The 21,150-nt window shown below is 27.0% G+C and overlaps 1 protein-coding gene across 5 annotated transcripts in view; it reads left to right on the plus strand.

Annotated features, from left to right (window-relative positions):
- Positions 1-19,407, plus strand: part of LOC111675100 (acidic repeat-containing protein) — a 32,403-nt gene extending 12,996 nt beyond the window's left edge. For 2 of the 5 annotated variants that reach the window (XM_046951191.1, XM_046951190.1), the window contains 7 exons: positions 2,726-2,963; positions 5,087-5,269; positions 6,563-6,799; positions 7,313-7,414; positions 16,198-16,465; positions 16,752-17,493; positions 19,103-19,407. In XM_046951191.1, coding sequence (XP_046807147.1) covers positions 2,732-2,963; positions 5,087-5,269; positions 6,563-6,799; positions 7,313-7,414; positions 16,198-16,465; positions 16,752-17,493; positions 19,103-19,252 — 1,914 coding nt within the window. In that variant the 5' untranslated portion in view covers positions 2,726-2,731 and the 3' untranslated portion in view covers positions 19,253-19,407. The remainder of the gene's footprint in view (positions 1-2,725; positions 2,964-5,086; positions 5,270-6,562; positions 6,800-7,312; positions 7,415-16,197; positions 16,466-16,751; positions 17,494-19,102) is intronic. The other 3 variants (XM_046951192.1, XM_046951193.1, XM_046951194.1) reach the window with 3 other exon arrangements.
- Positions 19,408-21,150: the final 1,743 nt, after the last annotated feature.

Consider the following 21,150-nt stretch of genomic DNA (forward strand, 5'->3'; position numbering starts at 1 on the left):
TTCTAGTTCAGTTCTAGTTCAGTTCTAGTTCAGTTCTAGTTCAGTTCTAGTTCAGTTCTAGTTCAGTTCTAGTTCAGTTCTAGTTCTAGTTCAGTTCTAGTTCAGTTCTAGTTAATTTTTTGTTCAGTTCTATGCGGTATCAATTTTGTAATTTAACATTTAAAACAAATCTCTCCCCTTGCAAATAATTGAAACTGAATAACTAAAAATAGCATAAACCTTTGAACAAATATTCTTAATTAATCCAATAACGATTTTTAAAACATAAAACCAAACTGTAAATGGTTATTTTATTTATTTAACATGGAGATTTTTTTGCATTTATTAAAAATAAAATAGTGACACACAATGACCATGTATATAATTTAAAACAGAAAATAAATGCTTCTTGAAATACTCATCTGTGCACATATTGATCATTACATTTTTCTTCCATTTTATTCACATTTTGTAAAATAACAGCAAATACACTAAAAAGTAAAGAAAAAAATTGACATGTTTTTGTATTTTGCCTTCCAAAACCATCCATTGCACCCAGCACCATTACCCTTTTTATTAACACTTACAATATGCATCAATTTTACCTGTCAATACGTAATGTTACCGTACAGAAAAAAATACACATAAAAACAAATATATTTTACAAACAAAAAGTTTTAAAATAAAAAAAAAAACTATAGTCAATAAAAAAGTATGAAAACAAAAAACATAAATATAAACAAATAATACTGCAAAAATATTTATACTGACAATAACATTTTCTAGGGGAGAATTGTTGGCGGGGAACAATGAAATACAGTGTCTACATTGTTACTGGTATTGATGTCAAATAATGATACGGTGTTTGTTTTTTTGTTCGAAATTTTACGCCAATGTTACCTTCTTGGTGGGTGATATGTAAATATCGTAGAAAAAGTTTGTAAAAAATAAAATCACACTTTATATTCAAAACATTCGAAATACATATTTATCCGCATTTTTTACTCTCTATATCTATAGTAGGTTAAAGTTTTTTTTAATGCTGTAAAAGTGGAGAGAGATTTTTTTCATATAAAGTTATCAAAATAAAGCACACTTTTGATCAAAGTTTTATTTTTGTTATAATAAATATTTATACGCATCAGTGTTTAATTGACATGTTTTGAACTTTTATTAGAAGCAAAAATATTATTCAAAACATGTTTTTGGATCGTATTTATCTAACAAGAAGTCCTGCATTAGTACTTTCGGAAAGCAGTGATAATAAAATAGTTATTGTTCAGGTAGGCAGTTAATATATATTTATATATCTTGAAAATAATGCTTTTTACTTTAAATAATTTAAATAATAATTTAATATTATTATTTAAATTATTTAAAAGCGTTTTGTGAAAATAGTAACAATAGTAACAAATAGTAGTTATTTACTATAATTGTTTATATCAGTGTGAAAATCAAGCTCTTCGATTGTCTTTGTGTAGATAACTGGGAATGAATAAAACTTTTGTTTATTAATTTGATCAAGCAAATAGAAGTGAGACTGACAGATTGTAGATCTGTGTCGATAACTGGTAATGAAAAAATCTGTTAATTGATGTGATCAAGCAAATAGTAGTGAACTGATAGATTGAAGAACAAGCTCGCTGATTGATTTTGAATAAATGTGAAAGATTTCGTGTGAAAACACTCGACTCAATCATTTTCTGAATAAAAAGCTTTAGGGTAAGATACCTCATAAAAATGAACTTATGTCAGATAAATTTAAAGCTGACAAAATAATATACACAATTTTTGAAATAAAGTTGACTTCGTACAAATATATCGTTTTTAAAAAAGTTCCAAAAATTTCGTTTTTGCAAATTTCAGAACACGATATCTCATATCCCTGATGTGATGGAGAAATTCGAAGGCAAAAATTATTTTTTTTAACTTTAGGACACTATTTCTCAAAACTCAGAAACGTATTCTTTGGTCTCTGGTTAAAAAATTTTTCTTACTGTGTTATTATTACTCAATGTGAAGAAGAAAAACTCTTAAAAAATTTTGAGAAAATGTTTTGAATATTTTCATATAAATTCTGATAGATTAAAAAATTTAAAAAACATCTGTAATGATTCTAAGGCTGTTGATCTAAATTTTTAAATAATTGTTTTTTCTCTGACAGTCGTCAAATGTTCTTTTCAGAAACATTTTTTTGTCTTAAATTAAAAAGTGTTTTCTTTTTCACATTAGACCTTGAAGTGTAGCTTTATAGGGTATCTATACAATCGACCAGTGAGTGTCACACTTAAAATGTATAAATGTTTTTAAGTAAAAACCAAATAAATACACAAATTTTACCGCTGAATTTTTATTTATTAACATTCATAGGGAGCATAAAAAATATGCATTGAATAAACTAATTTGTACATAGATTTATATGTACCAGTATGTGGTAACATACCAATAATTTTAAAAACAAATATATACTTATAAAAAAACTTTTTAAACCGTCAGTAATAGGTTTATTGTTGTCCTATTTTATTGTTATACCTGGGATTTAAACAAATTAAATTAAACTTAAATAATCACATATAATTTCGACTTAAAAATCTATTAATAAATGTTACTCACTTTATGATTACAAAATCTTTTTCATAATAAAATTTAATTCAAATATTAAGAGGATTTTCTCTTTTGGAAAAAAAAAACAAATAAATAAAATGTGTATTAATATGTTTTGTTACTTGTTTTTTTCTGATTTTAGATCACAATGAAATTTGTTATTTTACTGTGTGTACTTAGTGTACTGTTACTGCAACAAGCTCAAGCTTCACCCGTAAAACTAGTCGAACGTCAGGAACGTGCTTTGGCGCGCCAACAAGCTGCCGGTGTTAATGATGTTGCTCCTGTTGCCGCACAAGCCGCCGATGAAGATGATGATGACGATGAGGATGATGATGACGATGAACCTGATCTAGGAGATCTAATTGATGATGATGATGGTAAGATTATTTTGTTACTTTTTTATAGTTTTTCGTTTTTTCCCTTCAAATTGTTTGTTTTTTTCTCTATATTATTATATATAAGGTTTCTGGTAACATGGAATGAAAACAATGATAATAATCTATCTCATTACTTTTTTCTATTATTTGTAGCATAGTTTCAAAGAATTTGCTGTATTCTTTAATATCTTTTACCTCTCAAACAACAAAAACAGCAACAACTATCTTTTTCTAAACGTAGATAAAAAGCAACAGCTAAACCTTATAAAAGATACACATGGAGAATAAATTTTGTTGTACGTAGTATCAGCTTTGTTTGTAGCAAGAAAATTTTGTTTGTTGTAATCCAATTATGGTAAGCACAAACAATTTTTTTAGTTTGAAACTATTAAATACATTACTTTAGTATATAATAGCTTTAAAATTTTATATGTTGCCACAAAATTATTCTCTCTGTGTAGATTTTCAAACACATGCACCACTACAATTACCATTTATTCTATTAATTGTTCACACACGCAATGAAATTCTTAATTGTCATTATTTCAATAAAAGTAATTAATTAAGTAATATACAATTTTAACACCTCATGACTAGAGTAAGGTTAATAAATTAACTGAAGGCATTAGAGATTTGTTGAACATCTAATTTATTCTGAAAGTAAAATTTTTAAAGCACTCACTCTTCTTTTGAAGATAAACTCCAATTTTAAAGTACTTGTAAACACAGTTTAAAGCTATTTTAAATATTCTTTTTGGATTACTTTCATTCTGTGTATGTGTACATAATGCTTTTATGTATGTTTGTGTAAAAGTGTTATAATCTCAGGATAATGACACCATATTTGAAAGAAATTTACTTTTTCTCTTTTGATTATGTGTGTCTAGTATTAACCAAAATCCTTTATGTACATTTACACGTGGACCCATTTGAAGATTTTTTTACTATATTTATACCATTTCCTATGGGAACAAATTGACTACTGATTGAAAAGAGTGTACACTGTACACGTTGGAATTTTAATCCATAAAGAAATATCGTAGAATGCTTTAGATTGCAGATATTTAGAGAAATTTCTAAAGATTTCTACTACTCTCTTGATTTCAGACATTAACTCTAATTGAGTTTTTATATCGGATATAAGCAGCAAGCTTACTTGCAAACTTTTCTGCTATTCTTAAGGCATTTTTCTTAAATACTGCTGTTACCTTCTCCCCCTCCCACTGACAGATATTGATTTCGAACACTGTTTTACATTTTTTAAAGAAAATAATAAATATTTAAAGAAAATAATAAATATTTAAAGAAAATAATAAATATTTAAAGAAAATAATAAATAACTTGTATACGTCTTCCAAAAAGTAACTCTCAATTTCATTCAAAACTTTTCTTTGACTCTTAAAAGTTTAGTAAAATAAAAGATAATTTGAAATGGTGTATAAAGAGCAGCCAGCATATATGGGTAACCGCAACCATAAAAGGATAACTGAAGTATGTTTGAGAACTTCAACATTGACTGCCGTGTGTGTGCGTTTATGTAAAAAGTGTGTGCATGTAGTTTGAAAGAAATCTTAAATAGACCATTTACGCACTACGTTTTTTTTTATTTATTTATATATTTATATTTGCATTTGTATCTCTATACTTTCTTTCCTATTGTCTGTTTAGCAATCTCCTCGTCTTTTTCACCTTTTTAGTAGTATTGTATTACACATCTACGTAATGAAACGAGAAACTACAACTTTACAAGAAAAAAGGCAGTAACGCCAACACAATATCTTCAGCACCTCTATAAGTATTCGTTTGTATGTATGTTGTATCTACGCATCTTGTTATTTAAATCACAATTGAAGTTACAGAAAATTTTCTGACACCAACACCATCTACTCGTATAATTAGAATCTTTCAAAAAAAAAAAAACTAAATATTTTTTGTTGATTTGCTGTCTTCTATATAATTGTTGTTGGTATAACTCAACAAAAATTTAGTCCTACCGACAATTCAATTAGTCGGTTAGACAAAGCACTGGTGTCTGTTTGTTATTGTTTTATCCGTGTGACCATAATATTTTTACATTATTCTTTCTCTTTTTCATGTGTTATTTCTATGCATGAATAACACAGTTCTATTTGTTTCGGGGCTTTCAGATGACGAGGACGACGATGATGATGAAGATGATGACGATGAAGAAGAGGAAGATAGACCACAAGGTCAAGCTGCCCCCAACTCGGGTGCCGATGATGATGATGAAGAAGATGATGACGATGATGATTACTTGGATAGATTATTCGATGATATCTTAGGTGGTAAGTGTAATAAAATATGTGTATGAAATTGACAATTTTCTATATTAAGTCATATAGTTTGCTTAATATTGAGAAAATGACTAGAGATATTTGTTGAGAAAAAGTTATTTTATTGGATATGGATTTGTAGTAATATTAAAAGCTTTTAAGTAATGTTTATGTTCAATAAGTGATAGGGGTTCAATAAGTGAGATGGAAGTAGTTTTATATAACAGTTCTGTTGAACGTAAAGCATTGAAGTACTAATTAAATACTGCTCTACATTAAGTTATCAAATATTTACAAAACTTGAGATTTTAGTTAGAATTAATTGATTTAAATAAGATGTATGTATAAGAAATTTATACATAAGTATATTGATTAAAATTTTGTATATTTGGAATACGTTTAAGAATTAACGTAACATTTACATATATAAAATGTTTTCTTCAGAAAGTGATAAATAAACAATTGAAAAGTTCATTAAGTCAAAATATATATTAATTATGGACTTTTTACACAATAGAGAATATTGAGAATTTTTCAAACAATTTTTAATACATATAAATATTTCTTTAATATTTGAAACATAAAAAACTTTTTTAGGACTTTAGGCCTTTTTTTCTATAAAAATTTTAAATGAAATTACAAAATTTTCTTTTAAAGAGAAATTTTAAAAATATTCTATAAAACAAAATCTTCAAAAAAAAAAGAAATTTTTTAACAAGAATTCTATAAGACTATAATTTTAAAAATTTTATATAAAAACAAAAATTTGTAAATTTTTTCTATAAAACAAAAAATTTTCCAGCATTTTCATTAAAACAGAAATCATCTCCTTAGCATAAAAAATATTATTTAAATTTTTTTCGAAAAAAAAATAAAAAACAGAACTTTTTGAAAATTTTATATAAACCAGAAATTTTTTAAAACATTTTTTTTTGCATAGAAATTTTGTAAACTTAAAAAATAACTTAAATCAATTCAGCATTTTTTTTTTAATTTAAAAAACGAAAAAAAAAATATTTTTTATTTAAAATAATTTTTTGAAAACTTTCCTTTAAAACAATATTTTTTAAATATTTATACAAATATTCATAAGTTTCTTAACACAAATCAAACTTTCTGCTTGTAAACTTAAAAAATAACTTAAATCAATTCAGCAATTTTTTTTAATTTAAAAAACGAAAAAATAATATTTTTTATTTAAAATAATTTTTTGAAAACTTTCCTTTAAAACAATATTTTTTAAATATTTATACAAATATTCATAAGTTTCTTAACACAAATCAAACTTTCTGCTTGTTTTTTTAGATGAAGATGATGATGAAGACGATGATGATGAAGAACCCGCTGCCAGTGTACAAAATACCGTAGCTGCTGCACCTGCCGCTCCAATTGAAGATATTGCTCCCGTAGGCCAAGCTGCTGCCGCTGGTATTTCCGATGGTGTCGATTTACCCGCCGAAAGTGGCAATGCCAACGAACCCTTGGCCCAAGGTAATACAGCCGACAATGATGTAGCTCCCTCCAGCAGCAACAACAACGAAGGTGAACAAAATGTTTTTTATGATGAAGATGCTAGCAATAGCATCGTAGATGGTATAACTGGTAGTAGTAGTAGTGATAATAGTAATGATAATAATCCCATCACTGGTAGTAGTAGTAGTAGTAGTAGTTCAGTTGATAGCATTATTAGTACAGATCAAACTCATACACAAAAAAAACATGAACATGAACAACAACAAAATGTACAACAAGAACAACAACAGATCATAACAAACAATCAACCAGACACGTTGAAACATACACCAAATGTCATTCAAACATCCAGTAGTAATACTAATAACAAAAAAACTAATATAAATCAGACTCCTCCTACAAGTTTGATTCAAAGTCCAACAACAACAGTATTAGCGACAGCTGCTGCCGATAATGCAGGAACTAAAAATGCTGTAGCAGCTGCTGCCGCTAATAATGTCAAGGACAAAGATGATAACGATGAGGATGATGATGATGAAGAAGATGATGATGATATTGATGATGGAGTCGATGATATTACAGGTGCCCTAACAGGTGAAGATGACGATGATGCTGACGACGATGAAGATGATGACGATGATGATATTATTGGCGACGATGTCATTGAAGCTAGACGTGAAGCACGTGAGTCTAAATCAGCTAAGAAACATACAACTGCTTTAAAAAGTAGCATCAAAAAATCAACAAGTGCTTTGAAGAGTAAAAAATCCTTGAAACATTAATGCCCTCCACTACAACAAATTCGATAGCTAACAAAACGAAACACAAACGACCTCAAAAGGACTTTTCAAAACTAAATGCTCTCTTTATCTTTCTGTCGCAAACTCTCTCGTCTTACCCTCTTAAAGTTAACTTAGATAATTAATAATATTTATTTGAATTCACAAGGACCTAATGATGCTTCCTCCTGTTAAACTTTTAACACAAAAGGACCTAAAGACTTTTGATTATATATTTTTTTTGACAAGTTTGACTTAGTTTTTTGTGATTTTTCTCTATTAAATGTAGCTATTGAAATGAAAGTTTATTGTGCTAGTTTTTCGGTTTAAACCGAGACAACAACAATATAACTTTTTCTACTTTTATTTAATATTTTTTTGTTTTTGTTTTTTTTTGTATTCCTCTTAAAGTAGTTAACTGATTATGATAACGAGTTTGGTGCTAGTCAAACTATGTAAGAAAAAAAAAAAAAAAAACAAACTAACTTCAAAAAACAAACTGCACATTTGCAAAAAAAATACTACTTTTTTCACTATTTTTTATGTAAAAAACACGGACGACTATTGTCATTTGCACAAACTTGTTGAAAAAAATTTTTTTTTGAACAATACAAATTGTTTAAAAATTGTGTAAAGAAATTGTGAAACTTGTTGTATTCGTATTTGTAAAAAAGAAAGTCAAGGCAAAAATCAAACAAGCAAACTAAGCATTCACTAGTTTTTTTACTTTTAAAAGCACATATTGTTGAAAGTATGTAACTAAATTTATATATATATTTATGATTTTATTTATATGTATTTATTTATAAAAAAAGCATATTATTTAAAATTGCCTTTAATAATAACGGTCTTAGAACTTTGCTTAACTGTAAATTTATCTTACGGTTCAGCAGGGTTAGTTGGTACCGTTTCTAAAACTTATGGCCTATTCTACTGTAAAGATTTGTAAAGAACTTTAATGAAAATCTTAAAAGCACATTTTTGAAAATTTCAAAACATAATGGCTTAAATTATAGTTTAATTTATTTATATTTATTTATTTAATTTATTTATTGATATTTGTAATTTATTTATTTATTTTTTTATTTTTATTTTCACCAAAAAGAAATTCTTACACAAAATATCACATACAAATTTTACACTCACATTTATTTATAACAATCACATTTATAAATTTTTTGTTTTTGTAAAATGTAGTTTTTTAAAATACAGCTAAAAATTTGAAAAAAAAAATCTCTCTATCTATGTTTTGCTCCATATCTATATCTGTCTTTCCTATCTACTATCTGTCTAAATATCTATCTATCTGTTTGTCTATCAGTTTTTTTTTTAACAATAACTATTTGTAAAAAACAACTGTAAACAAATTTAATATGTTTATAATTCTGTTGGGTGCCGGGGATGCCATATCAACGCTTGAAAAATTCGTGAAAAATAGCTAAAAGAAAATGGTATCCTTATAATCTGTCCCATTCCCATATTTTTTGAAAAGGCATTTTGCCTTTATAAAAATTAAAAAAAAATATACAAAACACATCAACACAAAATTTTTAAGCAAAATTTCCAAGAAACTTTAAACATTTAAAAACCTTTTTTGCTGGAATGGGGCCGATTATATGTTGTTTATGAATTTTTCTTTTGTAAACACTTTTACAAATACCCGCCGGAATTAGTTTTTTATTTTTAAAATTTTTGTTATTTTGCATTAAAAAATACACAAAAAATTACACATTTTTATATCAACAACACCATCTTGATCCCCCTCCATTAAGAAAACAAACAAAAAACATCAACTACAACAAAACACTTTTCAGACACATTATTATCTTTTTCCGTATTTCCTGTAAAGCACCTTAAAACACAAATGAAAACACCTCCCCTAAACACAGACAAGCAAATAAATTATTATAATTGTCCTTATAAGTTTATTTTGTTGTAAATTAAAAAACAAAAAAATTAAAAAATCCGTTCAACATATTTATTACTTTTTTTGGAAAAAAATACAAAACAAACATTTGAAGAATTAAAAAACTGAAAATGAAATGAATCTAATAAAAAAATGATGTGTTTTATTTATATTTAATTTAAATGGAATAATAATACAAAGTACTGAAAAAAGAAGGCGTGGTTTAGTAAAAAAACAATGGAAAAATCCTTAATTGGCTTCGTGTATTTTTCAAGCGTTTGTTTGTAAAAAAAATTTATAAAAAAAATCATTTATTTTCCTTTTCTCTTTTCTTTTTTTTTTTTGTCCTATCATTTATCATTTGTTGCTAATTCTTGTAGTTTTTTTACATTTACTTCTTTAAATCTTTGTGTAATTCTCACTTTTACGCCTTTTTTATTTTAATTTTTCTAAACTACGCCTATTTTTTCAAATCTTTCTCTAAAAGTAAGTATTTTATATAGTGGTAATGGTTAAATGTTGGCTTTTATCTTATATCTTTAAGTTTTTAAGGTATTTCTGTTGAAATCATTAAATTAAGTAAATTTATTTTCTAAGAAGGCATAGGTTTCTGAGAAATCAATGTAAAACCTAAACATAACTTCAATGTTTTTTTTGTCTTTAACATTGCATTTTGTAAATACCTTAGCTAGAGGTTAAGATATATCCTATTGTATCTTACACCACTCTTTCATATGAATACCAAAAATTTACAAACCGTATTCTATAAAACCTTATAATCAGTCTAAAGTTTGCAATGTTGATTATAAATCATTAAATGTTTTTTTTACGTAAGGACAAATATTACTAAATCTGGTTAAAGTCATCCCAATAATGTTATTTAGTTTTTCTTGAAATAATTCCGTGTTACAACATCAAATCCGAAGAGATACACCTAGGCTACTTTCGGGTCTGTTGTACGCTCCTTTTCATGAAAAATAAATTGTTTACTGAAGGTAATTTTTTCAATGTTTAGAAAGTCTGTTTCCTTCACGTAATTCCTAAGATTCTCTTAATCAGTGTTCGTAAAGAATTACATCACTTGCAGGATACTTGGATCTAACTTTGACAAATGCCTGTCAGTGGCAAAAAAATGCTCCAGGGTTTCACTGTCCTCTTCATCTGCTCTACAATCGTCAGCATTGATATGCTCGTTGCTCATTTTGAGGAGATGAGAATCTTGCTCTCATCAGGATCTTTGTGGTTGATTATCTCACCTAAATTTTCAAATCAGTTTTCGTTACGTCGAATGGTTTTGCGTTTGTCAGGAATGTTATTTAAAAATTTACAAAGTTTTATCATAACACACTTATCATGGTATATAGTTAATATCTACCAAATAATCGTATATATTTAGTTATTATTCACTGTGAATATCGTTATTAATAAGATATATATTTTCGAATATGGGTCTTATATAAAAGCTTTATAGAATTGTGATTCTATAATATTAAGAGGTATGAATTACTTATGTTCCTCTGTCAGAAAGAGTGAAACACTGATCCAAGATCTAAATATCAAGAGAATTTTTAACTATGTGCTATATGCATTTATACTCTACATAATATAGTTTCTATACCCACCTGTGAACCATTTAATGAGTTAGATATGAACGTATGTCCTTGTAATCAAACTACAGGTTTGCAATAAAGTTAAGTAAATAATCAATTGTCTCAAGGATAAAGCCTATTGAAAATGGTTAAAATCGGTCCATTATTTCATATAGCCCCCATACAGCTGAATCATCCAAATGGAGCTTAACATTTTTTTATCTTGTCCCCATACAACTGAACCACCCGATTAAAGCACTAACACATTAATGTTTAATATACTAGTATCTTCAAAAACAGGAGGAAATAAAATTTATTTAAATTTGATGATCTTGCTGAATTCGGGCGTTACTTAAATCTAGACTGATTCGAAAATAAGGTAAATTTTTATAACAGCAAGGAAATTCATTATAAATACAATTTATGTTAACGTAAAATCATTCAGAAAGTTTTATTAGTATCAGTCCACATGTTTTCCATATGAAGCTTTCATACAACTGAAAACGTAATAAGTATTGTAGAGTATGGCCGTAATATAATACCATACATTAGTTTTGAAATACTTATAAGATTTTCTTTGAATCAAATTACTTCGAAAAGATCATAATATCACACGAAAAATTGTCTTCCTGATATACTTTCAAAGTCCACAAAAAAGCTCAAATCAATCAACATTTTCTGTTAGTTTCAGCTTTTCTAAATTTAATTCTTTTTTATTTATAGTATAGTTATCGTAATAAAGATTAAAAATATATAAATGCACATGCATACATATGTACATAAAAGGTAACACAAAATCAAACTAACCTCTCTAAGAGGCTTAAGGACTCCTCATTAACTAATTAAATCAGTTATTTTATCTAAATATAAAAAAGGATTTCAATTCTATACATAGATTTACATTAAAAATAATTTAGGTTAAAATTACATGCATGTCATAATAGAAATGGATAGGGTTGAACAATTAAAATATTGAATGAAATAGAAATGTATAAAACATTAAAGAATGCTATTTATAATGTTTAGGGATATAAAATAGAAAAATGTAAAAATCGTATGTAATTGGTATAAATAGAGAAACGTATTAAAAATAAAAATATTAAAAATAATTTCATTAATTATACTTAGTTACGAAAGCATATATGTATGTATATATTTTTAGTACAAATATGAAATAAGTAAATTTATTATTTATAGTCGTAAATATCAATGTGATACATCATACTTCGTTTTTATTTTAATGTCATAGCCTATTATAAAGACATTAACTTTTATTTTCTATTAACATGGACATTAGGGTGTCCAGTGGACTACTTTTTGTAGGAAAATTTTTATTAGTACTTTACTTTTGATTCAAATTTTTGATCCCTGAAAATAATTATCTCAAATCTTTTAAAAATGGGTCTCAAAAATTGCATAATATTGAGTTTATTGCGGTAAAAAAAATATATATTTTTTTAATATTTCGGTCTTCAAAAATTCTGAAATGATTTAAACTTGATGTCAAATTACTTTTTTAAAATATTTTTTTTTGTTTTGTAAAAACTAAGACTATTTATTTTTATTTCTCTCAATCTCATTTTGTCAAAAATGCGGAATTTTTTAAAAGATTCCCGAAATATCTATTAACATAATGTACTGAGATCAAAATTTTCATTTTCTGTTAAGCAACTGGAAAATAGTATTTGTTACGATTGAGGGATAATCCTGTATAAGATTATCAAAGAGGCAGTTCCTATGGACTCACGAAAGGACATGGTATATGAGCAATTCCATTTTTTTAAATTTCGGTAATAAAAATAAAAAAATGCTCTTCGATTATAAGAGAAACTTAAAAAGAAAATTCCTGAAGGCTCATTGAAAAAAAATATAATATTCTTAAGAAAGCTGTTCCTATGAGCACTCTAATGAACAAAGTATATGGGCAATTCCATTTTTTCAATTTCGGTGTATCAACTCATCGGTATAAAAGCAATTAAAATCCATAAATACTTGACTAGGCATCAGTTAGTAAGTTAGTTAATTAATTAGTTAGTTAGTTTGTTGTTTATTAAGTTAGTTGTGGCTTCCGGTAGGTTAGTGGTTAGTTCTAGTCTGGTAGACCGGGGATGGTGGGTTCGATTCCACCTGAGACACTGGTTAAGGAGCGCACAACAGTGCCGATAGGACCTGTGTATTTTTTTCGGATTTTATGTATGTATGTATATACATCCTCCTTTCAAACTAACTAAGTAACTAACTAATTAGTTAGTTAGTTAAAACGGTGATGTCAGTTGAGTCAAGACTTAACACAAACGCTTACAACTTATTAGAAACAAAAGTCGTTGAAAATCGCATGTTTCATCTACAGATGTTGCATACTTATAGATGTATAGATCTATAGATTTTTACTACACAAAGAATATTTATATGAAACACCCATATACATATACATTTATTCAAATTTACATACATACACATTATTTCCACATGTTTTTATGCATGCGGTCATAAAAGTGTGTAAATATTAAATTCATGAGGTATCAAAAGGTAAATAGAGGTAAATATGTAAAAAAACCATATACATACATATGTATGTATGTATGTATGTATGTATGTATGTATGTATGTATGTATGTATGTATGTATGTATGTATGTATGTATGTATGTATGTATGTATGTATGTATGTATGTATGTATGTAAAGTGTATGTTGAATAAAAAAAATGTATATAAAAGGCTTTTTTATGTGTATGTATTCATAATAAAAATGTTCTGATTTGACTCTATTTGATGCCCTTATTTTTTTATGTATTATACATACATAATAATTGTAATAATTGTTTGCGTAATTCTATATTTACACATTTATTTTTATTACAGAGAAATTTGAAACACTTTTATATAATGTATTTTTTTTTGTTATTTCATTATTTACTCACCTCACCCTTTTAATATTTGTCCTTAGAACAATATAAATAATAATATTGTTTTTTTTATAAATACTTACAATTAATGAAGGTGTTTCTAATGAATCTCACAATACAATAGATTAATTTATCTAATACTCATATTTTCACAACAATTACAGTGTTAATTGTTTAAAAAAAAAGAAGTATGTAATTCAATTGTTAGGATTAAAGGTATTTGAATAATAATTATTTTAATATTCTATATATCTACACATAATATGTATGTTTTTGTTTAACATGTATGTAATTACTTATGTACATTGTACATAATAAGGCTAAAGTGTTAGATGTATTTCTTTTAATTATGAAAATTGATATCGGTGCTCAAATATAATTGAGTTTGGAGAATAATTTATTGTAATTTAAATGTCACACGATAGTCACGTAGAACAAATAAGGATTATTAATCAATATGATATCATTACTTTCAGAATTATCATTCTGATTTAAATAAAATAATTTAAAATTCAGTATTTTAAAACTATGTATTACAAAATAAGGATACATTTAGAGTTTAATCTATTTTAAAAAATTTCTGTATTATTCTGCGTAGGGTATTTTTTGACATTAATGTCAAAACAAAAAATGGATTTTAAAATCCATTATTTAAAAGTTTTTTTTTTTTTGATAATAGGAAATAGGATAATAGTAAATGAACGATAAGATAAAATATGGTGACCTTGGTCAATTCTTTAAAAATTTAGTTATGTAATTAATGTTTATTACATTTAATTATGTGTATAAAATTTTAATACAATATTAATTTTCAATATAAAATCATTTATTCACCAGAAATTTAGAATTTCTATAGAAATTTAAAATTTCACTAGAAATTTTATTTTTATCATGAATCAAATTTATCACTAAAAAATTAATTGTTGTCTTTTAAATCGAAATTGCATTAAAAACTGAAATTTTCTCTAGAAAATCAAATTTTTATTAATAATTTTATTTGCACAAAAAAATATATTTCAAAAGAAAAACAATATTTCACTACAAAATCAATTTTAAGATAGAAATTTACCTTCTTTTCAGCAAGGGATTCTTAGAAGGAAAGAAAGTACAATCGGCCATGCACGATCATATAATATACTAGACCTTGCTATTATTTGCTGAATCATTTCCTTTCATTTTCATCATTTTGAAACGGGTTTCAAATTGATTTTATTTAAGATCTTTACATATGACCCATAACTTTTACATTAAATAAATTCTTTAGAAATGTTGATACAAAGCCTAAATCGGTCATATATGATTATTTATGTATCGTATGCGAAACAGATATTGACCACATATGTCGTCCATATAGATCCTTATATGTAATCATATAATTTTGTACACATATGACAATTTTAAAGATGTCAAAAACTAACCCCCAAATAGGGCTTTGAGGTTCTGTTAGTGGCTAAGTGAAATAATGGGCCAATTTTAAATATTTTTAACAAACTGGAACAACAGAAGATCATAAAGATGGACTTATAATACTGTGCGTTACAAAAAATAGCACCAACCAAATATACCGTTCACACTAAAGTAGGGTATAATTATAAGTAAATATAATGATATGCGGTCAATTTCTTTGAGCTATAAAATGTATGGAATAATATTACCCTTAAGATAAATCGTCAAAAGTCTAAAAATGACAAAAGCAAGTTTTCTCTGTCATCTATGCATACCCTAAATAGGTGTGAATCTATTATGCCCGTAATCCTGTAATCTACTTAGTGTACGTACCATCATACTAAACTTTAATTTTACCCTCAGTTTCTTTTCCTTTACTTTTTTCTCTATGAATTTCTAAAAATTCAAGTTGTAGTAAAGAATATTAAACTAGTCTGTAAGTAGTTAGTAAAAACATTATAAATAAGTGTTTAGTTATTATAATTTTTTTTAAAGATTTATTTAAGTTTTAAATTTTTAGCTTTAAAGATTATTTTATTAGCTTTATTATTATTTAATTAATTTATTTATACTGGAGTGGCACCTTCTACACACACAAAATAAATATACAAAAAATGTATACAACACAAACATTTATACACCCTATCATGCAAAATATACACAACAAATATATACACATAACATCAAATAGATATACATTTATATAAAAATCTAGTATTGCATTTATCCTATTTTTTTCAATAATTGAAATAAATTTGCATAGGTTATTTTCTAATTACAAAATTTATCTTTTCTCGTATCTGTTATCAATACATATATATGTGTTTTTGTAAACATTTAGGTTCATTGAAAAACAATATAATTGATATGTCGAGCGATGCCTTCCAGGAACGTAATAATCAGTTTGTCGATGCGATATTTGCACGTATCAATCGTATTGTATCCGATAACTATGACCCGTTTGTGGTACAATTGAATGGTCGTTCAACAGTTAAACATGAAATAAAATCGGCCTCTGCCACATCAACAAAAAGCCAACAGCAGCAGCAACAACAAAATAAAATAAAAACCGCAAAACCACAAACCACCAACACATCAATTAAGAAATTGTAAGTTTTTCGATAATACAAATTGAGTATATATTGTAACATAAAATTACATACTTTATAAATAGAAAAAAAAATAAAATGTTGCACTATCATTCTGTGGCAAAATATATATATGTACACAGCATATGTAAGTGTATAACTGTAAAAACATAGAATAAAATAACTTGCAACAGACATACTTTAGAGTACCATACATACATGTTTAAATTGGATCAATTGATTTTATATGTTATTTTTCCATTTTTTATAAATTGTATTTTTTCTCTGTTTTCCTCTTTTTTTGTAGGAAAAATACAAAATCGGAACCACGTAGCAACACAAACAACGAAAACGAAACTATCGACAGCAGCAGCAGCAGTACAATCACCAACACTGCTGAAGCAGAGTCTATGCCAAAGGACAATAACAATGAGCCAAAACAACTAAATAAGTTGCAACAACAATTGGAACAATTGGAGGGACAACAGAAAAAACTCAAAGCCACTGAACAAATTGGAAATGATGTTGTAACAAATGAACAACAAAACTCTGAACAAAAAACTGAAATCCATACTGACGAAATGAAACAGGAAACTCGCACTGCATTTGTCAATGATGTTGTCAAATCAGGAAATCAAAAGAAAAGCTCTACAAAGGCACACAAACAACATGGACAAACAAAAAGTAGCAATAGCAAACATAAACTTAAATCGACTAGCGCCACAACAGCCAACAATAAAAATGGCAGCACCAAGGATGCCAACACTGACTTTTTAAAGGCTGAAGGTAGTCTATCGGGTTTGGCATCATTGAAGCGTGTCGGCAATGTAAAATTGGCCACCGATCCGGAAGGACGCAATTCCACAATTAAGGCTAAATTTACTTTGGGTCCACTTATTTTACGTGTTGAGAAATCATTCAAACGTGCTGGAGTGGAGAATGTTAAAAGTGCTACTGCACGTACAAACGAAATGATCGGTCGTATTAAGTTTAGTGTAGTAAATGATCATGCCACATTGATGTCGATTAAAGTGCAACAGCCTAAACAGGTAAATGGATATTTAATTAATTAGTTTATAACTAACGATTATCTTGTCTGAAAATGTATAATTTTGGCTCTTTTTATTTAAAATATTCACAGGGGCCAGATGTTTTTTATCAGACAACAGTTTAATTTGTATTTATGTGTAACCGCGCCCTGTATTGATTTTCCGCCCATTTTAGTTTTTTTTAGATTTAAATATTTATTTATATTGATATTAAAGTAAAAAACTGGTAACAAATTAAATATCAGTAGATGTTTAGTATCTTTTTAACAAGAGATATGCCACGCCCTCCAAAATCTCCCATTCCTCCCACTTATTTCTTATAATGTTTACATAAATGACAAAGTTGTCAGTGCAAGATTTTGGGACTAGAACTATTGAAGTTTCCTATATACAAATTTTAATGCGTATTTTGTATATATGGGCGTAGGACCTCGCCCATTTATAACTGAAAACCCAAATGCAGCTTTTTGTTTCCACCAGACAATAGGAATTTATTTAGCTATTTAGTTCGGACTAAAGACAGTGTTAGCCTTTTTTCCTTTGATCCTTAGGAGTTTTTTTTTTTCATTTTTCCCCACCATTTAAAAAAGTGGTACACACTGAGTCGATACAAAATGCAGTCTAAAATCATGTCAACAACTTAGAAGGGAAAATAAGCTATATAACAAACCTGTTTTAAGTCGGGCCAATAGACTAATTTATAGTTTGAGAAATAATGTCTCCGATAGTCAGTCCGTACATCGGACTAGTTTATAGTAGGAAAAAATATACTAGTCTAGCCTATTGTCTAGAATATAGAAGTGAAAAAACACTTGGCTATACTGTTCTCGAAACAGTAGACTCATAGTTCGTTCAAGTTGAAAAGTATGTAGTCGAGATAATATTCTATTCTATAGTTGAATTAAACGACTAGTCGATTTATAGGGTAGTCTATAGTAAGAGTAAAAAGTCCATAGACGGCACAACATTTTGTATACAAACTCGCACTATATAAAAATTGCAGTCTGTACTATGGACTGACCAACGGAACGAGATATCATACTTGTCTATTGTCGGGACAATAGAGTTCTTGTTCTTCCATTTAAATGCGGAATTTTTTATCTTTTTTTCAATACCATTTATAATTGTTAAATATTTACTTAACGTAATTAAAATTCAACTATATATATACGTATGTAGATATATCTAATATCCTTAAGTGTATTGAAATCTTAATAACATTGAAAACAACTATAATATGATTAACACTTATAAACGATAAATTGATTGGATTAATTTTCCCTTGAATTAAGAAAAAAAAACTCTTCCCCTAATTTCATTACAAAGTCTATGTGTGAGTGTGGTGGCAAATGTTTAATGTAAGTAAGAAAGAAACCAATACCCAAAGGGCTTGGTTTGCCAATACATAAATACATTCATTTTAACATTTGCATGAACATGGCACACGGAACATGAAATAAACATTATAAAAATTGTCTACATTTTTTAAATAATTGAACGTTTAATTAAAAATTGCTTATTGTAAGTGAATGGCAAAATTTAATTATAAAACCTTTTCATTTTTCATTTTCTTTTACTTTTTGTTTTCCTTTCATTTTCATTTCTCTAGGTCGAAGTTGAAAGCAAAGACAACCATGACCGCACCAGAGAATTTGTCTGGCGTCGTACACCAAAAATTGCAAAATTGGTCAATGAAAAACTTAAATTGGCAGCAGAAACTCTATTTGCGCCACAAGGTGTTGAGGTGGTAAGACTTTAAGTCAAAACTCTAACAAAGGAATTGTGCTCAAAAAAACAAATATTTATTTATAACTTTAAATTTTACTTAATACTATTTATGTTAAATTATGTATTCTTTTGGATTTTGTTAAAGAATTTTACGCCACAAAATTTAATTATTAAAGAAAATATAAAATTTTATTTATTAACTTAAACACCTACGTACATACAAATTTTTTGTATTTAGAATATGCCTAGATAATTCTAATTATTTAAACAATTTAATTTTAGTTAATTTTAATTTATTTATTGTTTTTGCAATAAGCTTTATTTATTATCTACTATTTATTATATTACATATACATTATTTAAGTGTTCTTTTCATTTATGTGCTTTCAGACATTTAATATATTTATGCAAAATATTAATTGAATTTTAATTTAATTTATTTATTAAAAAAAGACACAAAAACTAATAATAATAATAATTCTACTGCATGTTATTTACCTAAAACGTATGCAATTTTAATTTATTTAAAAATAAAGAAATTATTATAAATTTAAAAACACAGTGTTAAGAAAAAAGTTGAAATTTTATTATAAATATTTGCATTTTACTAAGAAAACAAATCATCAAACATGTGCCATCTTTCACACCACAAAACCCAAAGGGTCCTTGCGAGCAGACTTTATTCATTAAAATATTACATAGGTATATGTATGTGTATGAATTTGTTTATATTTTCACTTATACATATGTATATATTAGGGTGTTTTGAGTCAGAACTTCTGACTCGACAACTATACTTTTGTATATAAATAATATTATTGAAGGAAAGATATATGTATAAAATATAAAGTTTGGGGGTCAAAAAACATTGTGGTTTGTTTAGTTAGGTAGTTAGTCTCTTTTTATAGCCACCATCAAACAAATTTATATTGTTTTTATCATTCTGTTTGTAACATATCGGAATATTCGCCTTAGACCCATAAAAGTATATATCTTCTGTTTCATTATCAAATTCTAATACGATCAAGCCATGTCCGTCCGTCTGTACGTCCGTCCATCTTTCTGTTCAAATCACCATAGTGACTACACGGGAGTAGCTAGACAGTAGACATTTTATAAATATTGTCATTTAATAAGGTTTGTTTGAACATGGATAAAAACGGTTCACGTTTTTAAATACCAGTATAAGAATGAAACTCTACATAAAAAGTCTTGTGCGAAAATAAATCCCTTTAACAAATTTAATGAGGATCAGTCCAGAATCGACGCTATTATTAAAATTTAGAGAACAATGATAAAATTCGACATAAACAAGTTTTGTATGAGGAAAATCTCTCTACTAACTTGTTTGATGATCGACCCATAATTAACCCCTTATCCCCATAGAAGGTCCCCATACTGGCTCAGAAATATACAAATAAGTTTTGTATGACTCAAAAACTTTCTAGAGTATGTTCGATCCTACATCTGATAAATTCCCGTTTTTGAAAATGACTTTAAGGCTCAGAATACGAGATTTTTTACTTAAAATTGTAGATTTAAGCAAGAAAATAATTTCCCTAATGTGAATATGTTCATATTTATGTATCTTTGCCAATGATGGATTTCTAAAGATTGCCCTTATGTATTATGAATAGACACCTTAAGTAAGTTTCTATACTTTTATGGTTGTATACATAATATTTATTTTTATGTTGTGATGTGTACTAAAATAGGCACTTCAGTTTACAGTAGCACAACAAAACATTAAGAACTTAATTATAAGTATGAATATTCTGAAATTTTAACTTAATATTATCTTAGATTTAGTTCTCCTAAATAATAAACCGATTGCTAAAAATTTGTGTGGGAAAACAAAGCATAGATGGAAACATTTGTTTATATATAGCACTCTTAAGAATAAAGTCTTTTTATTCAGAAAAGATGTAG

This window comes from Lucilia cuprina, chromosome 5 (assembly GCF_022045245.1).
Source record: "Lucilia cuprina isolate Lc7/37 chromosome 5, ASM2204524v1, whole genome shotgun sequence".
Classification (NCBI taxonomy): domain Eukaryota; kingdom Metazoa; phylum Arthropoda; class Insecta; order Diptera; family Calliphoridae; genus Lucilia; species Lucilia cuprina.